The sequence below is a fragment of the Limulus polyphemus genome, unplaced genomic scaffold, assembly GCF_000517525.1.
Source record: "Limulus polyphemus unplaced genomic scaffold, Limulus_polyphemus-2.1.2 Scaffold1158, whole genome shotgun sequence".
In the NCBI taxonomy this organism is placed as follows: domain Eukaryota; kingdom Metazoa; phylum Arthropoda; class Merostomata; order Xiphosura; family Limulidae; genus Limulus; species Limulus polyphemus.
In genome coordinates, this window is record NW_013666768.1 from 59,975 (window position 1) to 81,376 (window position 21,402).

Below are 21,402 nucleotides of genomic sequence, written 5' to 3' on the forward strand. Positions count from 1 at the left end.
AATCTAACCTTAAATAACCTAAAGACATTCCTATTTTTACATTTTAGTTACTTTTATAATAAAAATAAACATGAAAAACAAGAAATAAAGTACTTACCTGAGTATTCTTTTTTTTGCTGTCGACTGTTGATGGCAATTAACCCTACTTTTTATATTAATGATATTAGTGCATTAAATAATTTTTATTTAATTAAATAATGTGCCAAAGAACATGGAATAATAACATACAAAAAGCAAACAATTTCCTCTAACAATCAAAATTTTTCTTGCTTTCTAGCTATGTGACAAAAGCCTTTACAGATTCAAACAAGGTAGTCATAACCTTTCCTGTGGGAACAAAACCAATACTACAAGAGAAATTGACTATTATCTTTTCAGAACATAACGTAATATAATACCTCATTTGATAGATAAAAACCTTGGCTTTATATTGCTTATAGGTAATATTTAGTTAAACGTAAGAGAAAACTAATAACAAATCATAAAAGAGAGGATGTGATGGGTGGGTGTGGCAGGAGAGGTCTGATTTTCTATTTGATAGCTTTGTAACCAAACCAAATTGAGGGCTATAAAAATTATGGTTTGTCTGAGCAATGATAATTTTATAGTGAGTAACTTGTGTTTAATTTCGTAGTTAATGGAGGGTGGTGGATAAAGTAGAGAAGAGAAGATACCTAGGGAAAATGTGTCATGTGTGTGTCACACTTGGGAAAATTCAGGATTTTTCAAAATATTGCCATATAGAATTAAGAACTTAAACTTATATGCTATTAAAATATGGATTATTAGCTACAATTTGATGCTATACTAATTGGTGTAGCATAAACAAAAAGTAGTTTAATAAAATTTTGAATGTAAGACACAAAAACCTTGTGTCATGTGTAGTAAAGGATACTCGTGGCAATAGGGTTAATGTTGTATAAGCAGGTGCATATCTGGGGTGAGGGGTTCAGAGACTTCCATACTTTTTGTTCCAGAAATTAACACTATGAATACTGGTGCACTCTTTAAATTCCTTTCTGCAAATGTCACAAAAAGTTGCTGAGTTGCATTCAAAATTTAACTCTCTCAACACTGGTTTGGTAAATTTGACCAACCATGTGACCTCTTTGTACTCATTTAAAGTATTTATAGATTTAATACTTCTAACTTTCAGTATAGTGTATATATCTTCACAAAATTTGGCAGTGTTTCATTTAATATTACAAGTCTTTCCCATACAAAAAATCATATTTTTTAGTGAAGTGTTTTTAATAAAATAAAGATTTGTCCATCAATATATGAAGTATTTGTTTTGAATTGTCCATGTGCAAAATAATTTTCATTTTGAAACTAAAAATATTTTTCCTCATCTCAAAAATTTCAAATTCCCTTTGTGTAATTCCTAAAACCTCCTAAATGCATTTAAAACGTTTTTTTTCAGTAAAACTTTATAGTTTATCTGTTATTTTCCCTACCCTATCTCAAAACGGATTTGGTACATTCGACCGACCTCGTAACCACCAAAAAAAAAAAAATCGAAATATATCTAAATTACTCTTTATTTTCTTTCTAGAATGGTTTCAAATTGTAACAAGAAACTACATTCGTTTATCCTAAGTAGCTCTAAGTTCATTACAGTATACGTCTATTTATAATTAAATTTTATTGTTTTATTGCCCTTTGAACTGTGTCTAACTACTATCCATGCCATTACAACTTGTAAATTACTTTGGGAACATGCAGCTCACGTTACGCTAAGAATTACATTACCCATGAGCTGCTTGTGTGTGTGCCTCGTGAAACATTATTATAATAATATTATTGTTATTTGTTTTACCTAATCTAATCTTAACTAACCTAAAAACATCCCTATTTTTTGATTTTAGTTACTTTTGTAATTATACATAAAAATAAACATGAAAAACAAGAAATAAAATCCTTAACCAATCTTCTTTTTCCTTGCTCTTGATTGTCGAAGAGAGTTAACCCTAATTGTTTTATACTAATGAGAGTAAGGCACCAAAAAATATAGATTAATAACATGCAAAAAGTAGACAAATTCCCTTACCTCTCAAAATTTCTCTAGGTTTATTACTGTGTGACAAGAGTCATTACAAATTCATCTAAGCTAGTTGTAAACTTTCTCACAGGAACGATGTTGGTACGATGTAAAATCGACATTTAATTGTCCAACACATAATGTTATACAATACGTCATTTGATAGACGAAAACCTTTACTTTCTATTGGTTATAGGTAATATATAATTAAATGAAAGAGAGACCTATTAACAAATTCTGAAAGAGAGAATGTGACAGGTAGGTGTGGCAGGAGGAGTTTGATTTATAGTCGATAGCTCTGTAACTAATCAAAATTGAAGACTATAAAAATTTTGGTTTGTCTGAGCAATGAAGATTTTATAGAGAGTAATTTATGTTTAATTTCATACTTTTTCGAGAGGTAATGGATAAAATAGGGAAGATGACATGCTAAGAGAAAATCTGTCACAAGGGTCTCACTAAGGGAAATTCAGGATTTTTTTAAATATTGCCTTCTAGAATTAAGAACTTAAAATTTATACTATTAATATATGGGTTATTAGCTAAGATTTTATGATATTCTAGTTGGTATAACTTAAACAAAAAGTAATTTAATAAAACTTTGAATGTAAGACTTTAAAACCTTGTGCCATGCACAGGGAAGGATACCAGTGACACTAGGGTTAAAGCACTTTACTATCAATGTAATTTAATGACCTTAGCATTATCAAGTATGTTATAATTCAACATTTTATATTATACAAGGCATTTCTTTATTCCAAAAAAATATCTTAAAAACAATTAAAACTTCAGTTTCTTGTCACTTGATGTACATGCAGTTGAAATATTTTGCATTTGATTCCTTATGTTTCTGTTCAGGTTTGTATCAGTATCTTTATGGGAGTCTAAATGAACTTCTACAAGTACTAGGTCAAAGTCTAAACATTAGTTTCATTTTACAAGGACTAAGTCATTCAAAGAATTAGTTTATAACTTTTTTTCTGGTAGGTATCTCGCCCACATTCCAAAGTAATCTGTTGCTAATTGATGGTCCTTTCTTGACTTGAATGGCATGCTTATAACTAAGAGAAGGAGCAGATTTCTTGTTTAATTTCTCTAGGCTAGAAGGAAACATAGGCCATAAATTATGTTTGAAACAACAAGCTAACATTACTAGGACAACTGGCTCCTGTTAGCTCATACCGAACTGGAGTCTTCTCAACACACACATCTGCTGCTGACAGTAGTAGCTTGTATTGGTTGGATTCTAAAGTTGGTGAAGTTTACTTTTGCCTACCCACTATTATATTCATTTGTATTTTTCAACACCTCCCTCATTTGAACCCATCTTTCTCTACTTCTTCTCCGTTCAATAGTGTTTTCCATTTTTCATGCATTTACTGCTTCCTTAATTTCAGCACAAAAGGTTTTGTCAGTTTTGAGGACTTGTGCTTCTTTCGAAGCCCTTATTCTTTAAGGTCAGGTACATATACATTCTCTTCAGAGGTCTGTGCCCAAACCATGAAATCTTGCTCAGGATCCCTTGGACTCCCCAGTTACCCTTTCTCTTTCCCTTACAAGCTCTCCACATTGGTTGTTGAACAAAAACAGCATAATGAAGGTTGGGGAGTGTTGATCCATCAGCAAGAGGCTTCTGGGAAGTGGTTTTAGATCGTTATGACTTACTATTTCAACATCTTGGAGCTTATGGCAGTACGATGTGCTTTGGTTAATTTTCTTTTACTAAAACAGTAACAACACGTCATGCTCCATTCCAACAATTCCACTGTTTTGGCCTATTTCAATTACTATGAGGGCACCCATTCCTGTTCCTTTTGTGGTTGAACATTGGACCTTCTTTATTGGGCCAGAAATGCTGCAGATAAATCTCTTTGTGTATCATGTTCTGGGTGCTTTTTTACCTTGTGGCAAATCGTTTTTCAAGACCCAACTAGGTTTATCCCATGAAGTGGTTTCTCAACTCTTAGGTTTTCAGGTGGCTGTGCAATCAGGGGGTGTTTTTGCCACTTTACTACAACACTGGGTTACCTCTTTTTTTGGTCTCTGGTTCATCATCCTCAGACCTTGGCAGTAGAATTTTCCAATCAGAACTGGACCAGCTGGTTCCACTTATGCTCATTCCAGATTCATTGACCTCATTGTCATGTGGTTCTTCTAGATTGATTTTTCCAACTCGAAACTTTGGTGGCTTGTGAGGGTCCTTCTTCTTTCTTGCTGTTTTTTCTTCCGTACATTTCCCACCTTTAGTCCTGTCTTCTCCAGATAGACTTCAACATGTGCTCTTCATTGTTCCATTGCCTGCATGGCCTCCTTTAGTGGTTCCCATTTTCACTCCCTTGTAACGTTCATCTGTATGTGACCTTTCCTCTTCTACCCTTACAAATTGAGGTTGTTCATTTGGTCTATTCCTCCCTGTCTTTTTCTACCAGATTTCTGTTCCAGGTATCTTTGCTTAAGATTAGGCAACTTCATTTTTTCTTGAGTCTCACCTCCATCATCCATTGGAGGAAACTCTTTAGTCAGGCATATGGCCTACTCCTCATATGTTCATTTCCTACTATCTTCATTGTGTAGCTGTTTCTTCTTTGTCAGGGTACTGCCTTCCACCTGTTGCCTGGCTGTGACTGGGTAAGTTATCTTTTCTATATATATTTTTTTCCCTACAGGGCAGGTCCCATTTAGAATTTGGATCCTGCTCCATGGCAAATGTTGCCTGTTCAGGTATGCTTTCTACATCTCAAATCTGTATGGCCAGGATGAAATAATAAAAACAATATACCCATGGCCAATAATGCACACTGTTGAGATGGAGTGTTCCACAAGATTGATAGTAGGTTTTTCCTTGTGATATGTTTGCTTCATTAATATACCCGTTATGGACCGTACTAACCCAAGAAATTACGTGGGCTAGTCAGAAGGGGATAGCTGCCATCACTTTGATTGAATAAATCAGGGGTGGTCTGCTTTTGAATATAGGGTTTTTGTGGTCACCTGTTGCATTGTCTCTGGTGTTGGTGTTACTCCGGACTCTCCACCACTTTTTAGTCCCTCTTGTTCCTTTAGTGGTGTATGAAAGTCCTTGCCATTTTCCAGTTCCAAGCCATTGGGATGTTGGACCATGGAGGTATCCTCCCAAATGTGATCACTTGGTGATGGTGGGTGGTCCTCCAATCATGTGCTCCACCTCTGTGTGGTGGGTCCCAGAGGTTGATGTTGCACCTAGCTTTTATGCAGTTCTATCTGGAGGGTGAAGTTGCATATATTTACAGAAGTGATTCACTTCAGAAACTGGGACCCGGAGGTTGATGTTGTGCTATAGCTTTTGTGTGGTCTGATCTGGAGGAGGATGTTGCTTTGGAGTAGGTATGTCACAATTCAGTTCACCCCTTCGATTGGGACTCTTCGTCCTACTGTCACCTGGATGTCAGTTCCCAGTGAGTGGTTTAGGATTAAAGCTGGACTAATCAACATAAATCCTCGCGTGTTGATTGTGATTCATCATTCTCACTCCAAATTTAGAGTTTTGCCTCATTTTCTCCACATCTGTGCAGTGGGTCCCGGAGGCTACTTTTGGGCACACATGCACACCAACTACTGTGCAGTTCTATCCGGAAGATTATGATGTATGGGGGGAAGGTTCTCCCTCTTGCACTCCACCTTGGAAGTTTTTCTCCAGCCTGAGGCTGCTGTTGCACTGAAGGGTTCCAGTCAGATTGGACTTGTTTTTATGTGAACCGCCACACTGAGACATCCCTTCGTATCATCATTTCAGCTGCCGGGTTATCAGATGTATGAGTAGTTGTGGATTTGTACATATGTTCCCAATTTAATAGATCAGTTTGACATGTATATAGTTCTGTTTTTCTCAACTTTAGGTAAAGATGGTTTGGGCCCTCCTCTTATCATGGCTCTGAAGTAGTAATCCCAATGCTTCTTGTTTTTGGACTTGAGTTAATCAGCCATGTATGGTTTGTCATGCCCTAGCACTGTACACCTTGGAGCACATCCATTTTAGCTTTCCCCACATTTCTGTCTATAGATGGTTCTTCTACAGTTTTTCTTTACCAGGATTGAGATTATGGTATATTGTGGTTTGGATTCAAACCTGCCTTGTTTTTTTTTCCCTTTTGGGCTGTGCTCCTCCCATTTCTCGCAGGTATGTTCGACACCTATTTCCACACTGGGTGCATAGTATATCTGGTACAGAGGTGGGGCGTTCTCCTACGTGTGTCCCTCTCGAAACGGGATCACAATTTATGGTTTTTCTTTGGACACTTTCAAAGGATACTTATTTCTATCATGTGCCTACTCAATGTGAGATTATAGCTATACATGTGAGGGGAGTAATGTACCAGATCGGAAGTTAATATTTTCCTATTCTGAAAATATATTTCCAATAGGTATTTACCTCTCTCACACTTCTCACCCTTCCTCCTTACTGAAAATCAGTGCTTTTCTTTTCAGTCTAATCTTGAAGAGATAGTTTGGTAGAATCGAATAGAGGGAATCACTTGTGTCAGCTGGGTGTGTTGTATTCCTGTTGGTGGAAGGTTGCCACATGATGATTTACATATGAGATGCAGTGGAACCACGTTGATCATGGTGTACATGGGAGTTTAAGGCTTGTGGCATGCCAAAACATTTTTGCATATGGAAGGCAGCTGAATGAGAATAGTTTTACATGTGAGAGGAGATAAGTACTTATCAGAAATATCTTTTCAATATAGGAAAATAATAACATACACAGGTTTAAGAGGTTTTCTTTTTGCAGTTTCTGTAAACTTTCCTTTTGTTGTGAATTGTTAAAGTATTTGTGTGTTGACCCTTTTGCTGTGTAATTCAGATATATTCGAATAAACTTTTATACCCACTGACTGCAAAATTCAGGTTTGTTTTATATTTTGTAATGATTTTGGCCTCTTATTAACTTTGTTTTGCCTATAGTTATGCCATTTACTGGAGAACACTTTTCTCCTGATTTTTTGTTTAAGTCATTATTTTTCACTATCCAATATGGTTTTCAAGGAATATTACCATCAGATATAGAAATTACAGCTTCTTTCAGTATTGAAAAAGTAATACAAAAGGTCAAATTCATAATTTTATTTTTTGGTGGATAATTGACACTTTTTGGGAATTAGCCAGGAAATTAATTGCACAATGATAGGGTTAAATTGTATATATATATATATATATATATCTGTTTGAAAACTACAGAAAGTTTCTTCAATGAGAAGACATCAGATAACTTCAGATAATGTAGGTAAGCTTAACAGTTTAGAGAAGGATAGAATGGATAACAAAGAAAAGTTTATTAAAAGTTTAACTCACTACAAATACATAATGTTTGTGGAAGGTTTTGTTATCATAAGGTACATGTTGTTTACCCAGACACAGGAATATATATAAATTATGAAACTAAGAAGTCACATTACTGGAGATTGCTCAAGGCTTAATAAAATTATATTGTTGATTTTTGGTTCATTGTTTAAAATTATGGTGTTTGTATTTTTTAATAGATATGCTATGGTTTTATTGAGTTGCAGTTTTTATAAACATGGAGGTTTTTTTTTATGTTCACCAAATAAAATTGTCATCAGTTCAGGTAAGTTTACTGTTTAGTGACTGTCGTAGGTGATTGCAAAATATTATGATGCCTCAAATATTTATTGAATATTGTTTTTTAGGTTTATCATGTTCAAACATTTACATAAATTAATTGTCTAACTGGCTATTTAGTTGTTCAGTTGTAATTGTGATATGTTTTAGATAAAAACATTATTATCTTTATTATGAGAGTAATCATGTTTCATTATTTAATTAGCAGTTTAGTTTATTTACTGAAGATCATGGTGAGATTACTGCATACTTGAAAAACAAATGGTGATTGCATGATGGTAATAAACTGGTATTAGTGATTCATCTGCCAAGTAGGAAATGCCCATAAAACTTGTAGAAAATTTATTTATTTTTTTGACAAAAAATGTTTTTTCCAGATGTGCAAATGATGATCTTCAGAAGTTGTCTATCATATGAAATCAAGGGTAATTCTAAAATTAATTTAAAAAAAGAAACCAAAACAATGTAAAGAAAATAGGAAAATTGCTACCTAGAATAATGCAGTGGTAGAAAAAGATAAGAGGGTAAGCACATACCTGTTTGTTTTGTTCTTGCTTGTACAGGTTGTAGGGTAGCATGGTGTAATAATCAAATAATGAGCATGTTGATTAATCAATTAGCAAATACCACTAATAACCCATCTCTAGTGGCTTATTGAACAATCTTGCGTTCTGCCTACCTACAATATATGTTGCTTTACCATCTCTAATGGACTAAGAATATTCCCTACTTGAGATGAATGCACTCCCTGACTTTGTGATGCCCGACTAGGCTACCTCCACTATAATGGGTGTCATGCTTCATGAGTTTTCCCTTTCTGATGCTACCTTGTTTATCTACACAGGTCCTTCCACCACCATCTTCTCTCTGTGGAATTCTAGATCTGTTATACAGAGAGATGAAGAAACCTTTCTGAAGTTAACATTTTCCTTACCTGAAAGTGTATTTCAGATAGTAATTCACCTCTGCACAACCTCCCACCCTTTTTTCCTGTTTCTGTTGTATTTATTTGCTTCATTAAGAATGAACTTTTGTTCAAATGCTAGTGCTTATGAGGATTACTGCACATGGAGGATGTGTTGCCCTCCTGTTGATGGAGGGCTATATTCTAATGATGATTACATAATAGACTGGCACAATACATGTTAATACATGTAGGAGTGGGAGCTTTATTCAAAGAGCTTGAGGTATGTGCAGAAATCATCAAGGCAATGGTGAATGATAATATCTTTGTTGTAAAGAGAGGTAAGTCACTATTTGAAATGTTTTTTGTTTTTTTTTCAGGTAAGGAAAATATGAAAGTTTAATCCACATTGATTTTTTCCAGGTTACCAAATAGTAGTTCTTAATTCATTTTTTATAGATTTGGTAATATGACCTTATGGACTATCCTATTTTTTCAAACATTTTATCAGAAATTGTTGCTGTAATTAATTTTGTTCTGAAATGCAAGGCTGTGTTTCTGAATTTTTTCTAAAGAAGACAAATTTTCTGATGGTTCTTGAAAACATTTACTATATTTCTGGTTTTTTCATGGACACCATTCTAATAGTGGGTAAATACACTATACTGTGTAATCTAAATTGAAGTTAAGATCCATTGTTGTGGAAAACAAGTTTCAACATTTTCATGTGTCCTCTTCAGTTCAACTTTTATATATATGAAAGAAGTACATATAAAGAACTTATTGTGTGGTGGAAATTCCAAGTTGCTTCAGGTCACAAGAACAGATAAAGGGGTTGCAACTTAAAATGACCTACAGGGGTGTTAAAGTTTGGCAATTTTTGAATTAGTGAGCTTTCCAAAATTCTTGTTTTCATATAATATTGAGATTTATTTATTATTTCAGTTGATTTTAGATTACTTGTATCATGGTTTTCATAGGAAGATTACTATGTTTAGTTCTTCTGTGGCTAATGGATGGTTGACATATCAGTAGAGAGTTGATGCTAAGTTATGTGAGTTAACAGTGTAGTATATGCCTTTTATCTTAAGCATAAATTTTTTTTCATTGTTTTTTTTTTTTCATTTTTCTTTATTGTGTACAGAACTCAACAAATGGCTAATCATTTGAAGAAACTATTCCATGATCACAAAATCACCAAAGTTTATTGGGCATTGACTAAGGGTGTTCCCAGTGTAATGGAAGGTAAGAGTAAAGTAAATGTATGAAACAATAGAATATTAAGTTAATAGCTGGTAAGTAATAGGTGGTCTGAAGTTTGTTATATTAATTCATACAGAGTAACATTATCTTTTGGTGATTTTTTAAACTCCATCATCAGTACTTCTCCATTTTTCTTTGTATACCACTTTTTGGTGCTATGTATTCATGAATTATCTTATCATTCATAAGTTTTTAATCCAGTTCATATTCCATGTTTGAAGTACATGTTTTGTTCTTTCTTTACATTTTCACAATTGAAGATGTAGTGGCAGTGTGTTCATCTTCTGATTTAGAAATGGTTTTCTTAGATTGATGACAAGAGTTTTTAGCACTCTTAAGTTGGAATTATTCTCAGAAATGGAGGATTGATTACCTGGAAAACTGGAGGTAAATGCATCATCAAATTAGATTAGACAATGGTTGGTAATCCAAATGGTTTTGTAGGATTTAGTGTTACAATGTCCTTTTATTCAACTGCACAGTCTTTTTGTGGTTGATCCAATTTATCCCTGGTTGCACCTCTGACATATGAGCTCATATACCACCAGCGAGATATTCAATGAATGCTGTTTGTCTTTAAAATTGAAGAGCCTTTTTAACTTAGTTTTTGTTTTAAAAATGCATTTAACCAAACTTGTTTACATAACTGTTTCATAATTTTCTTAATTTTGTTCTCAATCATGTATGAAGTAGTGCCCAAGTAGGGTATAACTAAAGTAACAGTTCTCTTAGGTAGATATAACATAACAAATGGGGTATTTAGTTTTTGTGTGGATTATTCTATTTAGGAATGACAATGGAAAACAATTGCTTTTAGCATTTGTGTAACATTCTCTAAGCTTCAAAAAAGTTTTCACTTCCTAATATTTTAAATGCTCTGTATATCATGGTTATAACCAAGTTTTATTTAAAGATTGAAAGAAAGAAACTTTCAAAATGTGAATAAAGTCCAGTGAAAGTGAGTTTATGATACACTACAGTGATAAGTATACCATGGTTAGTTAAGACATGAACATTTAAGAACAAGAATTTGTCATCCTGTTGATTTTCATCTCTAACCTTTACATTAGTACATTTACCATTTTAAAATTGGAGAAATTTGTTAATCAACACAATACTGTAAAACACATCAAAAGTGTCATCATCATATCTTTTGTAATATATATTTAGGACAGGACTGTAACCAAACGTTTTGATGGAAGCACAGAAAGAGACTAGGAGGGTCAGGATCAATGCTGGAGCACATAGCCACTCCATAGAGCTATTTGTAGATTTTCCCATTAAACATAAAATGAAATTGTTTTGGCACAACATGTGAAAGTGTTTTAAGTGTTATATCCTATACAATCTCATTCTCAGCAGACACAGGGTTAAAACAAAGATTAATGTTTTTGTTTAGAGGTATATTTGTAAACATTGATTTAAATCATAACTAGCACAATGAAAATCAGCATTAAACTGTGTCTCTTTTAAGCTATTGAAAAATTCAAAAGTATCCTTAACAAAATATTCATTCTGTGCAAACTTTCAAACACAGAGTTAAAGATCTTGCCAATCATTGATTTTGGCCATCTGTTTGGACTTCCCTGTTTGTGAACCGTAGGAAGTTTATATAAAACCCCACACTGTGAAACCATTGGTCTGATTTTTTGGTACAAGTCTTCCTTTATGGCACTATCTTTTTCACTTTAAAAGATATCTCATAAGTTTGGCTTATCTCTGTTACTTAGAATAGCTTCCACTTTGTTTTTGCAATCCACTTTATTTAAAATCACAATTCTATTACCCTTAACTGGTTTAATGATTACAGTTTTCTTACAATTTTGTTAAACTTTCAAAGCATTTTTGAAGCAGAAGTTGAAAACATTAGACAAATGCTTAGAATAAATTTTCTGTTGTTATTTCTAAATAGAGTAATCCACACAAAAACTAAATATCCCATGTTTTGTTATGTTAGATGTTTAAAAGAAAACTGTTGCTTTACTTGCACTGCACTTAGGCACTATTTCATACATGATTAAGAAGAAAATGATCAAGCAGCTATATCTACTGTTTCAATTAAAATGTGTCTTTAATACTGAATCTAGGTTAAAAGGGCTTGTCAATTTTAAAGACTAACAATGTACATTGAATACCTTATTAGTAGTACATGAGTTTACATGCCTCTGGTACAACCAGGGTTTTTATTGGACCAAACACTAGTAAAAAGACTCTGTAGTCGAATAAACTGGAACTGCTACAGTCATTTGCTTTAAACTAAGAAAATTAACTCTTAACTCTTATGGTGTCCCAGGTATGTTACCTTTTGTTTGTATCCTCTGTGTCTTATGATTCCTCTCCTTCCCTCCTAAATGCCACACCTTCCTTGAATTACCTTGTTTTTCCCACCCTCTCCAAATGTCAGGGTCCATGCTGATCAACTTACAGCACAATCACATTCTGGGATTGGCATGCCTCATCGTACTTGTGCCTCTGATTCCTACACATTAGCATATCATCATTTGGAATTTCCTTCTCTATACTCACAGAATTTAGTCTTTGATCCAGGTATGGGGATCTGACCCTGATACTAATGTGAGATTTTCCCAGGCCCAATTTTCACATATTTGTTTCACCCTCTTGCATTACTTCTCCTCTATCCATCTCCTATTTCAGGCTATCCATCATTCCTCCAAGGAGTTTTTCGATATTTGCTTGTGCCAGTTTTCCATGCTGGCATGCTTGTCTTTTTCTGCCCTTTCTCTACAAACTTGGCTCCTCTGTTGTAGGGATGTGCTTTTAGTTTGGATGCACCTGCCCACTATATTTGTGTGATCTTTGTATGGCTCCATATTTATGCCAGTCTGTCTTTGGAGATTTTTCTGACTCATTGGAGCCCAGTATGGAGGGTGCTCATGAACACTCCTCCTTTTCATCCTTGGTCTCTCATCTTTTGCAGCCTTCGCCTGCTATGGTTCCTATATCTTGTTCTCCTCCCTCCTCCCTTTTGCTTGTCCCTCTCTCTCTCTTGGTGGCAAGCTGTCAGATTGCTCATCACAAGGCCTCACGCCATCAATGGTACCAGTGACTATACCATCAGTTCTAGCACAGTTAGGTCACATTTGGCCAGGTTTGTTAACCTATGGGACCATTTCAAAATGGATCCTTGGGTGTTTCAGGTATTATTCAAAAAATTCTACCTTTTTTTTTTTACCCTACCTCCATTATCCCCACATTCCATTCCCTTCCCTCCTCCTCATGATCTACTTTCCTCTCAGCATCTAGCCAAAGCAGTTCGAGATCTTCTTCACAAGGGCTCCCATCAGTCACTCTTCTCTGGGGGTTCTATTCTCAGTTGTTGAGAGTTCCCAAGAACACAGGTGACTGTCATCCTCTCATAGATCTCAACAGTTTCATCAACCTTCCTAATTTCACTGTGGAGTCTTTCCTCATTCTTTGGTGGGTGTTTACTCTGGGTCTTTGGATGACAAAGATAGTCATTTTAAATACTCCCTATTTCCTCGACTTCCAGACGTTATCTTTGTTTTGTCCACGGCGGTTGAGTGTATCAATTCTGTGTTCTTACATTTGGTTTGGCTTCCTCACCCTACATATTCTGTTGAGTGGTCAGGGCCTTTGCCTGTCTTCTTCATTTTCATGGTCTGCAGTTTCACCATTATATGGATGACTGGCTGCTTTTAGCTCCATCCCAATAAACATCTCACTCACATACATTTACTTCTCTGAGAGGCTGCTCGTTTGGGTTGGTTGTCATGTTGGAGAAGTCCTTACTCATCCCAACCTCATACCTCATCCATTTGGGTCTTGCTCATGTGTGTACTTTTCAATGAATGTTGCATGATCAATGGAATCTTGCTCAGTGTCCTCTAGACTCTGTTATTTTTCTACCTCCCTCACTACATGTTGATTTATCCTGGTGGCTCAGCAGGGACAACACCATGATTGGGGTTCCTCTTCCACCTCCCCGTCCTGAGTTGCATCCTTTTACAAATGCTTCTCTCATAATTTGGGAGGCATGTATGGATCCCCTGGAGGCAGCAGGTCCTTTGTCTTGAATTGGCTCAGCACATCACTCTTCCGGAGCTACTTGCCATTTGTTGAGCTGTTGTTTCTACCTTTGATAAAAGGAAAATTGGTCATAATATATTCTGTCAATTTGACCATTGTCTCTTATATCAATCGAAGAGGGGCACCCATTCATGTTTGCTTTGTTTTTGAAATCCTCTTCTAGATCCATTCGTATCACATACACCGACTGGCATGTCATGTCTCGGGTGGTATGATTATTGTTATGGATTGCTTGTCTTATCCCAACAAGATTCTCCCCACAGAGTGGTTCTCAGATATTTTTGTCCTCAACATTTCATCTGTCTTTTACCACTGCACCTATGTTCTCCTTTATGTGCATCACTTTGTTTTCCAAAAATGTCAGAAACTCATGAAGGTGAGATCACATTCACACCTATTTCCCTCCCTTACATTTCCCATTTCTATTCCCTCTCTGGTCTGGTTCATCTCTGTCCTGTTTGTGCTCTCAAGTGTTAAATTGCCTGCACTGCTTCCTTCCATTTTGTCCCATTCCTGCCTGTTTCTCCCTTTGAACACATCCTCTAACTGAGAAATTTCCCCTGTCACCCTTATAGGTTGGATTTGGCAAGTTATTTGGTTGGCTTATTCTTCCTTGTCTCCCAGTTCCCATCGTATTTTCCAGGTATCCTTTCACCAGAGACCATCATCTCACCCTTTCCATTGCTGCCACTTCTGTTGCTCATTGGAGGAGATCATCCAGGCTGGCACATGAACCAAAACACACACTATCATCACTAATTATTTTCATCATGTGGCCATCTCTCCTCCTCCTCTTCAAGATACCAAATACTGCCCATTGTCATTCTGCACACCTCAGTTCAACTGTGAGTATCAGTTTTTTATGTTACTTTCCATTACAGTGGTGCATTTTACCTACTGAATCCTGCTCTGTGGCAAGTGGTGCTTGTCCAGGTATACTAATCCATAAATATGCACGGTATGGCCATTAAGGTCTATAACATACACTGTTTAGATGGGGTGTTTCACAAGACTGCTAGAGGTTTCCTTGTGGTGTTTTGCTTCATAACTAAAGCCAGTTCCAGACCGTACCAACTCGTGGACTATGATGAGTAAAGCAGTATCGGGATAGCTTCCCATTCCTCTGATCCTGGTTGAATAAATCAGGACTGGTTTGCTTTTAAAAATAGGTTTTGTGGTTACCCATTGCATTTTCTCCAGCCATACATTACTCTGAACTCTCCACTTGAAGTGGAGTATAGGAGTCCTTGCCACTTACCATCTCCTAGCCACTGGAGTGGTGGACCTTAGAGACATCCTCCTGGATGTGCTCAGTTCCATCTAGTTGAGAGTAAGGTGATGGTGTTCTGTCAATGTAGATGGTGTGAACCTTTGTTCTACCATGAAACAGATGAAAGATTCCCAAAGTTTCCTGGTTTGTGCTGGAGATGATACACCACATACAGTTCAACCCTCTGGCTGGGCTTCCTCATCCTACTGCCACCTGGATGTCAGTTCCTGGGTGGCCTGGTGTTGGATTAGAGCAGGATCAGCCAACATAAGTCCACACATATGTGGCTGTTTGGTCCCTCCTTTTACCACAGACTGGGCAATAAATTCCCAATGCCTCCAGGTTTTGGACTGACGTTTACCCACCATGTTGCATTTCCCCTTTCTACCATCTCCTGGATGTCAGGTTCTCAGGTGGCCTGGTATTAGTTGTGAACTGGGTCTGCACACATGTGCCTTAACTATGATGGTGGAACGGAAGCTGTTTTCCCTTCTGCTTCCTTTTCTTGAGGTGAAAACGATAGGAACCCTCCTCCTACTGTAGACTGGACAATAGATACCTCGCACTGCCTGGTTTTAGACTGGAGTTCATCCACCGAATATGTTCTAACATACTCCAGCCACCCAACAACATTTAGAGCATCCAATTATGCAATGGATATGCATCATTTCTGCTCAACTTAGCATCTGTATATCTGGTACAGATGTGGAATGGTCTCCCATGGGTATGTCCCTCTATGCTGAGGTTTCACATTCCATGGGCTTTCTTCAGATGCTTTCCAAAGGGTGCTCATCTAGGTAAATTTTGCACTGGACCCTCCACCAGTTCATTGTGGGATTCTAGCTGTTATGGCAATGGAGGTAAGATATTGTATCGGAAGTTATGTTTTCTATAGTATATACAGAGAACTGAGTACCTTCTATTAAAACAATTTTGAATATAAAAATCAGTAAGTCACATCAAAACCATATCTTATATAAAGTCCTGTTGGAATAGAATGTATCAAAATTACATTTTGACATTGCTTGCCATTTTTAGATTGTCAATGCTACCAAAATTTATCACGTTTGGATATAATTTTTAAAGTAATGCTCTCCAATGCAAAATATTCATACACTCAGATCATAAAGATGTGTTCAAATCTGGGATTTAGAATTTCATAGAAGGGATATAATTAATGTCTTTAAAAAACAAAGAAATATGGAGCAACTTGGAGTACCAGGACCATCCAGAAAGAGACTTGCAACAAGTTGCACTCTAACCATGATAAGCAAAGTGTAGCATCATGTAGCAGGTGAAAATCCCTAAACTTAAAGTTCAATGACAAAAGCCATTCACATGTTCCAAGTATTAGCTCAAGTTTATCAAGAAAAGTCTCTGACTATTAATCTCTGACTATTAATAAAGCCAACAGAGTATGGTTTACCAAGATAAGGTTTCTAGTTATTCCCTCCATTCAACTATCATTTTCCTTAAGCAGCTAGAGAATGAAATGAGTATTCATATTATTCCATATCAACATATACCAGTCATGTTGCCAGGTTACCGCACATATTTATTTCTTGTGATTGGACTGTTCAAATAGGCACTGGGAACCATTTTCCTCATGTATTATTGATTATGGAATGTTGCAGGAAGGGATGGTTTGCTTTGGACATGACAGTTTTGCAGGGCTACTTTCAAAATACACAGTCATAAGTTAGAGCATGACCAAATGTTTTACTTGTAGTGTAACAACATAGTGTTACTTAAAACTTATTTTTATATAACATACTCAAACTCTGTATAACACTGTCTTTCTCTGGTTATCATAATGTTTTATTTTGGCAGAGGTAGTAATGCAGGAAAGCTAGTTTGTGAAACTTCATAGGTGTGTAAATCATCATAGTATATACAGTTTGTGTCTAAAAATACTAACTCAACCAAATAAATGTACATGTCTGATAATTGTACTATATTTCAGGTGAAAAATGATAAATTAATTGACATTCCAAAGTAAAAGTAGATGCATTGTAAGATTTTTGAACAATGTGTGATCTTTATAATAAAAGAAATGTCATGACATTTTTGTTTTCATAACATAAAACTTTTGCTATTGTGATACTTGTGTATAGTATAATTAATTTAAAAATATCAAAGAGTTACAAAGAGTGTTATATTTTATGGCTACAATCTGGTTACTTGATACTTTGTCACATTGAATATTCATTCTAAAACAACCCACATGATAATGAAACTTTGTTTGCTTCAAATTAAAAGTTTCAAATATCATTACAGTTTTATCACACTCAAAAATCTTATTTTAAGCTTATTAGGACATAATTATGTATAAATTAGTTGAAGCATATTATGTGAATAGTTTATTTTGTTGAGAGACCTGAGTATATATGTTAAATGTTTTCTGGTCACCTGTCATATTTTGTGAATAAAGTATACCTGAAAACATTTCATCTTGGTTATTATGCTTGAATTAAGACCTGCTATATTTATGAAAACATCAAATAAAAGTTCTAAAATTCCCACATTAGTTAAAGGATTATCCTCAAAAAGTACTGGTAAAATTCAAGTAAGTGATTATGATATGCTATAAATGTTACTCTGTCTTTCTCAAAAGGAAAATATTTCTTTTTGAAATGTTTTTGTATATCAATAGGAGTGATTGACATCCCTATCAAAGAAGGATCAGTGGAAAATAAACGAAGAGTGAGTTTCTTTGTTTAAACTTTTTATGTTTCTAGTTGTATGCCTAACAGTTAAAATTTAAGGACATAATTTTGTATACTTTTTAATAAGCTGTTATATCTGTCAGTGGTTTATGTAATTTAACCTTTTGTGTGTGTGTGTGTGTGTGTGTTTGTGACAATATATATATAAATATCTGTTTTTCCACTAGATGGTTTTAAGTCCTCATTTACCAGATGAGTATAGATCACTGACATCATTCTCAGAGAAAGCTCGCCAAGCTGTAACTCATTATAAGGTCTTGTCAACTCATGGCAATGCTGCCTTGATAGAACTGAAGCCCCAAACAGGTAGTATACAATCATGTATTACAAAAGTAAAAGCTATAAAGCATTCTGAAAAGATCTTTGATCTATGACTTGTGTAGGTTTAATGGAAACATTTAAAGAATTACAGTCTAAAAACAGTATGTAAGTGTGTTTAAAAGAAACAGAATACAGATGTAAAGATTTAAAATTTTGTTACACAAGACTGAATAAAATGTCTTAATAGATAATATAGGTATGTTTATGTTAACCCATAAAACTTGCCCTAGTTTATGTCATTACCCAGAAAAATTAAATAGTTGTGTTTATAAAATAAAATATTTAATAATTCAGCATATTATTAAGTGTAGTCAATCATCCTTAACAGAAATTATTCTAAAATAAAAGTAAGGAATATACATTCAAGTCTGTGTGTTTAAGCTTAAAATTACCAACTTTTTCATGTCCCTTTAATTTTTAGGATATTGATTAACTCTTTAAACCAATAAGTTTTTGTGTTTTCTGCTGGAATTATTTTCGTGATGTCCTAATAATTATTGCCACACCTTATAAAACTTCTGGTTCATTCATAAAAGGTGGGTAACAACATGGTTTGGATTAGTTTTCAGCCAAAGATATATACATGTTATCCAGTAGGTAAATCGGGATTTTCAGCTGGATGCCAGCAGTGTCCTCTTGGGTTTAAGAAGTTAAGTTGAAGAATAACTTAGGTTAGCATATGGTAGCAGCAACACTAGTAACAACAAAAGTAGGCTTAGCTCTTATATAACCAGAGACTGAGATGGTATATCAAGAATACTAGAGGTTACTCTCTTTTCATAGCACATTATAGATAAATCTTAGAACCAGTAAAGGTTTTGGTTATAGGAATAAAAGAGTTGATTGATGATGTTGGAATATCAGGGATTGGAATGTGGAAGCAATGATGCCACTGATTTAACTCGGTGTAGGAATAATGAAAGCAGGTTATAGTTGTGGGAAGACCAGAGTTGACTGAGAATATAGAAACAGGAGAGATAACATCGATGTTTTGCAGCAGGCTCATGCAATTTGTAGCAATTGAGTCAAGAATATCATTGGTACAACAATACATGTGGTATCTTAACATATCTTCTCAAAAACTGGTAAGATTTTGTTAAAGATCATAAGTATTTTGTACAAAAAGAATGACAATATTATAATTAAGTGTTTTTACTAAAAAATGTGTTATTTTTTATTGTAGTTACTTGCATTCAACCTGTTAACAGATTGAGTGCAAGGTGGTTTTCATTTTAAGTATAAAAATACTTTTCATCATCTTATAGTTTTAGATTTCATTTGCATAATCTCTAGAACCTCCTTAAAGATATCAGAAGGTTTTTTTAAGGTAAATGTTTATTCTTTATTTTTCATTTTCTCTGCCATATCACTAACTCTAGCTATTATCATCAATGTACAATGCAACAGAATAATTGAAATTAGGAAATAGAAAGAAAAAAACATACATGCCTTTTAATTTTTTGTAGAATATCTTTAAAGAGTTTCCTTTTGTTAAATTCATAATTTCATCTCTTTTTCTTTTCACATATTGTTAATTTTTAATGGTTTATTTTCCTTTCTTTCTTTTACAACTTACTGTTCATCTGAACATAAGTCAACGGTGCCCTCGTGGCATATTACAGTTTCTTTGGGAGACATGCGCAACACTTCGGCAAAATTTTCATCCATCATGTAATATCATAAGCCTTGAGAATGGATGCGAAATATGATGTATATTTAAAAAATGTTAAAGCCTTTTACTTATGCATTTTAAAACATAACTACTACATAATTAACTACAATATAATAGTAAGACCTAAATACAGTTTAAATTGTAACCCTAACTATAACATATTTAGGTGAGAAACAACAATCAAGCGGCCTACAATACTATAGTCAATTTCATGTACACTGTAACAAAGACTTGGTGCCAATTTCAAAATAACCATTGTTAGTTTATACTGTGAAATGAGCTCTCTCTAATTGTTATATACATGTGTATGTAATATCTACTATCTGTTGAAGGTGGGCATGGTTATTATTAAGCAGCATTTATAATTTTTACAGTAAAATTAAAAAAAATAAAAGCCATATTTTTGTGAAACAACTACTGAAGTATTAATTCTTAATTCTTTAAATAATTTGACTTGCACGTGATTTTCTTAAGTTTGTGTTTACAATAAATCCACAGGTGGGGAGTTATTACAATATGATCATCAATATAAGAAACCACAATTTTGAGGTTTAAGTAACTTTTATTAAGAGGAAGACATTCACAGTCAGTTACATGACAGAGCAAAGTAGTAAATTATATGCAAAATGATTGTGATAAGTGTAATAACTTGTTTATTTTACATTTGCAATGACGTATAATTCTACAAGATTATTGTTTTTCTCTTATAAATAATTCTACAGAATCTCTTACTTTTGTGAACTCATTGTGAAGAAAACCTAAAATGTAACTAAATAATAGTTATTAATTACTTCTGAAACAATTACCTTGTCACATTTTTGCATTAGTAATTGACCATTATGTTTTTCACATACATTAATTAAGTGTAAATTTAGTAAATGAAGTGTTTAAGGTAGAAGAATTTAGGTTCAAAGATTAACAGGTAAAAAGTGGGTAATGCTTTATTATATACACTTCATTACTCAAGAATTAATATCATTACTTTTAAATCCTTACAACCCCATTGCATTTCCTATATTTGTTAATTGTATTTGACATACACAAATGTTTTATATTTGTAAGTTTGTTTTCACTTGTTGTTTCAATGATTGTAGGCAGTTCAATTACCGTTTTGAAGAGAAGGTGATAGGCTCTCTAGGCAGGCATCATAATTCTTTGTTATAAAATCATTTGCAATGCATTTTAGTAAGAGTAACTACACCTTCAAAATGTTATTAATGTGTGTTAGATTACTTCTTTCTATAAATTTCAATTCTGAATATTCTATTCAAAAGCATCATAGTCCAATTATTAAAGAATTCATGTAAGTGGTCATCCATAATAAAATAATTTTAACAAGTGTATAAAATGTACACATTTTAAAATGCCCCTCCTTCCTCCCAAAAAAAAGTGTATAAGTCAACATTTATGGGGGTTTGGTCCAAGATCAATCTTTACATATCAAGTACAGTGTGCTTCATAAATTTATAAGGTTTATATATATATATATATATATATATATATATATATATATATATA

The 21,402-nt window shown here is 34.4% G+C and overlaps 1 protein-coding gene across 2 annotated transcripts in view; it reads left to right on the forward strand.

Annotated features, from left to right (window-relative positions):
* Positions 1 to 21,402, forward strand: part of LOC106462406 — a 72,734-nt gene that overhangs the window by 38,588 nt on the left and 12,744 nt on the right. For both annotated transcript variants that reach the window (XM_022389657.1, XM_013922333.2), the window contains exons 5-7: positions 9,709 to 9,809; positions 17,819 to 17,868; positions 18,059 to 18,197. In XM_022389657.1, coding sequence (XP_022245365.1) covers positions 9,709 to 9,809; positions 17,819 to 17,868; positions 18,059 to 18,197 — 290 coding nt within the window. The remainder of the gene's footprint in view (positions 1 to 9,708; positions 9,810 to 17,818; positions 17,869 to 18,058; positions 18,198 to 21,402) is intronic.